Genomic DNA, 8,332 nt, shown 5'->3' on the forward strand with positions numbered 1-8,332 from the left:
ATAAATTCTTATCTTCCATTACTCAGTCTGGTATTTCACTTTAGTAATTCACATTAAATAATATGTTTTTTTAGACGCATTGTCACAAAATCGAGGACAAATTTTTAGTTCCTTTACGTTCTGTCTATATAAGTCACTAGATCAGAGGGAAGAGTTAATCTTGTTGTTAAAAAATATATATACATATATTTAAAAAATACAAATTAAAGCTGAGTGTGGTGGTGCACACCTGCAATCCTCGAAGCTCTGGAGGCTGAGCAGGAGGATCGTGAGTTCAAAGCCAGCCTCAGCAATGGTGACTCAGTGAGACCCTATCTCTAAATAAAATTCAAAATAGGACTCTGGATGTGGCTCAGTGGTTGAGTGCCCCTGAACTCAATTCCTGGTACCCTCTCTACACCCCCATAACTCCTACCCACGTCCCCCCTCCACAAAAATCAAATTGAGATTTATAGTAAACTTGGAAGATTGGCATTTTTATCCGTTACGGTTACTAAAATATATGGAGATACTTTTCTGAATATTAACTGGGATTCTTTCACTCTGATATTTGCTCTGGAAGTAGTTCTAACGTAAAAACCTCATTTTGGCTTACATTTAGACTATTTGACTTGTAGAAAATTATACATTTATACATGGCTAGGTATATGTATGAATGCTTAGTTTACCCATAGTACCGGCAATAAATAACAGAGTTCATGGGAGAAAGATTTCATGAAATCTGTGGGAATCTAGTTAACTGGGGTTTGTGAAATTTGTTTAATCTTTTAAGTTTGATTTGGTTCCATTTAAAAAAAAACAAAACATTGAGGTGGGGTTTGCTGTGGTGTACCCACTCTACCACTGAACTATGCCTGCAGCCCATTTTTCTTTTTTTTTTCAATATATATGTTTATGGGGCATAGTGTGACATTTTCATTCACATGTACAGTATATAATGATCAGATATGGGTAATTGACCACAAACTTTCCTTTGTATAGGAAAAGTTCAAAATCCTCTCTCCTAGCTATTTTAAAATATACAGTTCATAATTATTTTGAATATTCATAATTATTTTGGCTCTACTTATATGTATCTTCATTGAATATTGCTCCTCAGATTAGCCCTCAAACCTAGAGGTTTATTTCACATTCAGTATGTGTACTGCCTTTTAAAATATGATGATGCAGTATATAGAACAATAAAATTTAAATCGGTCTTTATTTTCAGAATAATTATTGAGAAATTGTTAGAAAATTTTAAAAAACATTCTAATTTTGGCATCCTGATACTCTTATGCATAATATAAATCAAATGGTTAATTTGTCTTAATCATACAAACTATACAAATTTGAATTGTATAATGTTGATTATAATTTTATAAGTTGCTTCCATAGTTTGGTTTGTCTTCAACACTATATGTACACACAGATTCTGATATTTGTTTTTATTTTTCAGGATACTATTTTTGAGACAACAAATTAAGGAACTCGAAAAGCTTAAAAATCAGAATTCCTTCATGGTGTGAAGATGTGAATAATTGCACATGGTTTTGAGTACAGGAACTGTAAATCTGTTGCCCAATCTTAACATTTTTGAGCTGCATTTAAGTAGACTTTGGACCGTTAAGCTGGGCAAAGGAAATGACAAGGGGACGGGGTCTGTGAGAGTCAATTCAGGGGAAAGATACAAGATTGATTTGTAAAACCCTTGAAATGTAGATTTCTTGTAGATGTATTCTTCACGTTGTAAATATGTTTTGTAGAGTGAAGCCATGGGAAGCCATGTGTAACAGAGCTTAGACATCCAAAACTAATCAATGCTAAGGTGGCTAAATACCTAGCCTTTTACATGTAAACCTGTCTGCAAAATTAGCTTTTTTAAAAAAGAAAAATTGGGGGGGTTAATTTATCATTCAGAAATCTTGCATTTTCAAAAATTCAGTGCAAGCGCCAGGCGATCTGTGTCTAAGGATACGATTTTGAACCATATGGGCAGTGTACAAAATATCATGAAACAACTGTTTCCACACTTGCACCTGATCAAGAGCAGTGCTTCTCCATTTGTTTTGCAGAAATGTTTTTCATTTCCCATGTGTTCCATTTCCCTCTGAAATCCTTGATCTGATTTTATCCATTTTTTTAAGGCTCCTCTTTTTCTCCTTTCTTAAGGCACTGTTGCTATGGCACTTTTCTATAACCTTTTCATTCCTGTGTACAGTAGCTTAAAATTGCAGTGATTGAGCATAACCCACTTGTTTGTATAAATTATTGAAATCCATTTTGCACCCTGTAAGAATGGACTTAAAAGTACTGCTGGGCATGTGTGCTGAAAGTACATTGATTGCTCAAATATAAGGAAATGGCCCAATGAACATGGTTGTGGGAGGGGAAAGAGGAAACAAAGCTAGTCAGATGTGAATTGTAACTGTTGTAATAAACATGTTGAAACAAACAACAAATTGTTATTTTTCTTTTCCTTCGGTCAGTGCATATTAGAATTTGAACTACCTGGGGATTCTTTATCAGAACTATTCTTGTTGACTATTTATACTTAATTGATATAATTCCTTAAGGGAAGTTTTGTTTAAAACATTAACAAATTGTGTATAAGATATTTAATGAAATATGAAATTCAACAAGAAATGATTAAGTCACTTCCCCAGTGGTTGTCTTTTGTTAAACCCTGGTTTACTTGTCTTGCTATTATGACATTTCATTTTGAAGGATGTTTGTGTTGTAGCTAACTGTTCAAGTCTGGTGCTGACTGCTGTTCTTAGCCATCACAAAACGCTAAATTTGTGTAATTGGAGCTTCCTGCTGTTATCTGGAAATGGTGGGAAAGCTCAGCTTTGTATATTGTTTCCTAAAGTATATTAAAATAAAAAAAGAAACTATTGCTACTATAAATTTACCTTGGCTTTTTTTTCTTTGCTAAAAATGTTAGTCACATGGCCTTAGCATGACACTGCCAGATTGTATCAAATGACAAAGAGTTTCTGTATGCAGAAAAGTCTTTTGACTTCAATTTTTTTTAATAATTTTTTATGTGGTGCTGAGGATCAAACCCAGTGCCTCACGCTTGCAAGGCAAGCACTGTACCACTGAGCTACAACCCCAGCCCGACTTCAAAATTTTTAACATCTTAGAGGGTTTTTTGTTGAGACAGATATGTGCTTCCAGAACTGCCAGCACCAAGGGCTTATTTTTGATGTTTTACATCAACATCAATGTTATTACTTTCTGAGATATAAAATTTCAAAATTGCTCTTGTGCTTTAATCATTTATACTATAGAAATGAACATTCAAATTTTTCAGTAAATATAAAAAGTAAAATGTAAGCAATAGTATTGTTTTCTGAAATACACAAAAATGTTCCAGTGTTACTGAGAGGAATTAAAATCTTATACTGGAAGCTGACTCCTTTTTCTTGTAACTTAATACTTTTAAATGTAAGAAAAGATAAATGTCATGAATCATATTGTCATAAAATGTTCATACCTGTGAGATTGTTACCATTTGCTGAACTTCATTAGTGCATGTAAATGAAACCCTGAAGAGCTATGTTAAGCTAGAACTCTTACTGTATCTTTTCTGGGGGAAAAATTGAGCAATGTGTAATGTTATAGGAAAATGTTTTCTGATCAGATGGCAACTTGTGGTTTAGGTGAATTTAAGTTTTGTTTGCAAATAGTTTGTCACTCTGTCCCTTTGTTTTAAAAGTTGCTTACATTCTTAAATAGTCACACATTCAGGACAAAATGCCTAATTTGAAATTTCTTAGTGGTAAACTTTTAAACAGAATTTTTCTTGTGGAAATATTTTTATAATATTTGATCCACTTATGATTCTGTAGTAAATTATTTTAAATATTGCACTTTAATACAGACTTGATGTCCAGCTCCTAACCTACTTGAGGTAACTAGGGAATATCCACTAGAATAGGCACAATACTCTGGAATATTTATCTAGTTGGCTTGTTATGAATTTGAACATGTACCTTTGTTCAGATAATGTGAAAATAGGGATACTGAATAGCCCTGGTAACCTTAGAGGTCCCCCCATTTTAAAAAAAGACAAGTAGTCTATATTCAAATCTTAAGAACTGCAATTGTAGTAAGTATGATGGTGGGCCTGTTAGTCTTTACCCTGAAGAACCAGCTTTCACTTTTTCCCCTTTAACCAAACTTGTCTTTAAAACTTAGACTGATTTCAAATTTTAAGCACACTGAACTCCATTTGCCACCATTTTTTCAAGACTTCTTTTAATAGCTAGAGTGGCTTTTTCTTCTTAAAAAAATTATATATATATAATTATTCAGATTCCCCCCCCATGCTTGTAAAATCTTAGAAGGGAATCATTTAAAATCTTGAAAAGAGTCACTCCATTTCAAAAACTTTAATGTTCTGTTTGAACACAACCTTAGCTTTAAAGGGACAACTCCAAAGGGGAGAGTGAAGGACGGCCCGTAATTTCAGTGCATACTAGACTTGTAGTTCAGGACTTGAAGCTACTGTATTTAGAAGTTGGGTTTGAATATACAGATTTCTTTTCGATACCTGTAAATATGCCTATATTCTTGTATTTGTACGGGAGTGTACAAAAATGACACTAAAAAGTAATAAATATGTTTTGATTATATTGTGCAGTTATTTCAGAACTGTGTTTGGGAAGTTAATGGAAAATTTGCATTTGTGTAAGAATTTAAACTAGTAGATTACACTAAAATGTAATAGTTGTATTTCAGTAATCCGTAACTTGTTAATTTAACTATTTTAATGAAAATTCTGAGGGCTGAGAAGTAGCACTTGCCTAGTATTTGAGGCCCATTTTTGCTGTATTCCCCTTTTACCTGATCCCTGAACTTCGGGAGTGTTTTAAAGCAGTCTGCCTTGGTGATCTCATTCAGGTTTGCCTGTAAAAATCCCATTCATGTCAATTACACCTGGATTAACCCTCATCTTCATTCCCAGCAATGGTCATTTTAGATACTCTAAAATAGGCAGGTTCTCTTAAACACTCATGATTGTCGTTAAAACCTGGTTCTCTAGTGTTCCCATTTCCAGTACTTGATAACCATCATTCCCTCAGTTGTTCAAGACCCAAGTCAATTTTTTCCAACACCCCACATTTAATCCACTTGCAGGTTGTCTTCAAAAATATTCAGATCTAATACAATATTGACCACTGGAATCCAATTCATCTTTCAGAAAGCCACTGCCGCAATCTAACCTTGCTCCCAGGCTGTCCATTCCATCACCTATCCCTGCATATACACAGCCAATTCTCTATGGTAGCTGCCAAAGTAAAATGTAAACCACCTTGTCATTCTGTTATTAATCCTCTGTGACTTCAGGTTCAGGACAAGACTCAAAGCGCCTACCATGGCTTTCAAGTTCAAGCTTCTGAACACTACCATGTTCCTGGCTCACCCACCATGTGTTCCATTGCTCATTGCAGTCCCTCCAGGGATTGTACTTTCTTTGCCTTGAAAGTTCTGTTTAGAAATTTTCAATTTGCTACATTCTCATTGTCATATTAGAGGCCTATCTTCATTGTCTAAAAGCACTTTCCATCACTTCACAATCAACAGCTCCTACTATGTAATAAATATTCCATAAATATTTTTTAATAAATTACAAATATCAAAGGGCTTTGGACAAAACCAGAATTTTTTTTTGTTGTTTTGCTTTGTAGCCTTGTATCATGGAACAAGCAGCAAATGGCTTTTTTAATAAAAATTATTATACTTGACTATCGGTTGACAAAATCTAAACCTGTCTTGTTTCCATTATGAAATGTGATGAGATCAAGAGTAATTCTGAACCAGTTAAAAAAATGCTTTTGAAATGGGTATGATTACCATTGAACAGTCACATGAAACCCTTATATATATGCCATAAATGGCAACTGTCACAAAGTTTTCAAAGATACAATATGAAAAATGAAATTGTAGAAGAAATATTTTCCTTAAAAGAGCTGGGATACTACTACACAATCAAAATGAAAAGCACACAATCTTGTAACCAAAAGTGGTGGCCAGAGAGAAAGGAGGATAGAAAATGTAGGGTATAGTTTAGTGTTTGCTTTAACTAGTTTAACACATCTAATCACCTCTGAGTTAGGGTCAAATCAGGAAATGAAAGTTCCTATAGGTATTTCAAAAGGAATATGAGGGAGTGAAGCTGGATAGAAACAAAGACAGGCCTGACTGAAAGAAATGACAAAGGAGAGAGCTGAGACTGGATAAAGGGGACTTTGTGGAGGAAGCTGGATCTGAGGAAAAGGCAATGAGCAAGGAGCCAGTGGAAGCCAAGATAGGGAAAATTCCAGGCGTTGGCAGACTACCTAGAAACATTGGGACTTTCCTGCAGTGCTGAGAAGGGAATAGAATGAAAGCAAACAGAAATAATGAGCACATCTTGACTCCACTAGCAGAACAAGGGAGGTGAGGGAGGACACCAGTTTGAGCAACAACTCTTTAAAAAAAAAAAAAAAAAAACTTTTGTAGTTATAGATGGACAGAATGCCTTTATTTTTTTCTGTTCATTTTTATGTGGTGCTAAGGTTTGAACCCAATGCTGCACACATGGTAGGCAAGCGCTCTGCCACTGAGCCCCAGCCCCAGCCCAAGCAACAACTCTTGACAAAAGAAAATGAAGCAATGTCCTTAAAGTTCTAAGAAATGCCTAATGAAAGGGCCAGAGGCTATTATTGCATCTATGAGACCTTAAAGATTACAATAGCACTGTTGGTGATATTGAAGCAATTTAAATCTAGACTAGGGGGAGTGTGGTATGAAAGTGTAGTAAAATATGGCAATGTTGAAATAATATTAAAATGGCAGTGAAAAGGTGAGAGGAAATATAAACGCATTCATTTTTCTTTCCTAGATGGAAGGTTCACTGACCAAGAAATAGATACTATGTACTAAATAGACCAGGTTCTTATTCCAGTGGAGCTTATATTTAAGTGAAGGTAAAAGAAAAAAGTAACCATAACAAAATTAATTAAGGCTTCAATATGTAATACAATAAATAATGTAGTTAGTGCAGTGAAGAAAATAAGGTAATAATTAAGAGTTTAAGAAATGGGAATGAGGGATTTTAGATCATGAATCTATTAAATAATCATGTATTTTAGATCAGTGTCCCTGATGACAACCTTTGGGCTGAAACCTAAGGAATGGGGATACAGTAGCCATGTGAAACTTAACATTTTATCATGTTTAATGACGAAACACTAGGAGCTGTTTCATAAAATTTAAGAGCAAGAAAGCACAACTACTATTCCCACCGTTATTTTCAATATACTGGGAAATACTAGCCAATGCAATCAGACAGGAAAATGAAGTGAACCATAAATAAGGGGAAGAAAGAAAATTATGATTCTTTTCAATGATGTCTCTTGGAAAATAATAACTATTAAAGGAATTTAATTAGAAGGCTGTTTATAAGTTTAATTTGCAAACAAGCAATAGCTTTTTAAAGTAAAAGGGATTTAATTTATTATGGCAATAGAATTAGGAGACATGGATACACTATGAAAAAAAAAATCTTTTAAGTTTTTCTGTAAGATATAGAAAACAAGGGCTGGACATATAGCTCAGTTGGTAGAGTGCTTGCTTTATGTGCACAAGGCCCTGAGTTCAATCCCCAGCACCAGCCTGTCCCCCGACACCCCCCCGCAAAAAAAAAAAAAAAAGGGTTGAAAGTATAATTCAGTGATAAAGTACATAAAGTGCATAGCATGTGTTTGGGCCTAGGTTCAATCCCCAATAACCCCCCACACACACACAAAAAAAAGAGATACAGAAAACATGCATGTTTTTTTTTAAATACTTTTATTTGTACATTATAATTATATATAATACTGGAATTTATTGTTACATTTTCATACATGCATACAATATAATAATATAATTTAATTCCCCAGGACTTCTCTTTTCCCTTCCCTCTTTGTTCTCCTTGGCCCACTTCCCCTGCTCTATTTGTCTTCCATTTATTTTTATGAGAACATGCATATTCTGTTTTTTTTTTAATTTTGTAGCTGTTGATGGACAGCATGCCTTTATTTTATATGTTTATTTTTATGTGGTACTAAGTATTGAACCCAGTGCCTCATACATGCTAGGCAAGTGTTCTGCCACTGAGCTACTGCTCCAGCCTCTGCAAATTCTTGATAGGAAAAAAATAAACTATCAAAATCCTCAATAAATTCAATCCTCAAAAAATATCATTAAGATAATTTGGAGGAAATTTTATAGAATTATACCTATGTTCATCTAGAAAAATATACAGATTATTAGGAACATTCTTTAAAAACTTAATAAAATGTATCTTAAACATGAA

The 8,332-nt window shown here is 34.1% G+C and overlaps 1 protein-coding gene across 11 annotated transcripts in view; it reads left to right on the top strand.

Annotated features, from left to right (window-relative positions):
- Wac (WW domain containing adaptor with coiled-coil) overlaps positions 1-1,904 on the top strand; it is a 68,231-nt gene extending 66,327 nt beyond the window's left edge. For all 11 annotated transcript variants that reach the window (XM_077802338.1, XM_026410598.2, XM_077802339.1 and 8 more), the window contains one exon: positions 1,439-1,904. In XM_077802338.1, coding sequence (XP_077658464.1) covers positions 1,439-1,508 — 70 coding nt within the window. In that variant the 3' untranslated portion in view covers positions 1,509-1,904. The remainder of the gene's footprint in view (positions 1-1,438) is intronic.
- The last annotated feature ends 6,428 nt before the right edge of the window (positions 1,905-8,332 follow it).

This window comes from Urocitellus parryii, chromosome 9, assembly GCF_045843805.1.
Source record: "Urocitellus parryii isolate mUroPar1 chromosome 9, mUroPar1.hap1, whole genome shotgun sequence".
Lineage (NCBI taxonomy): Eukaryota > Metazoa > Chordata > Mammalia > Rodentia > Sciuridae > Urocitellus > Urocitellus parryii.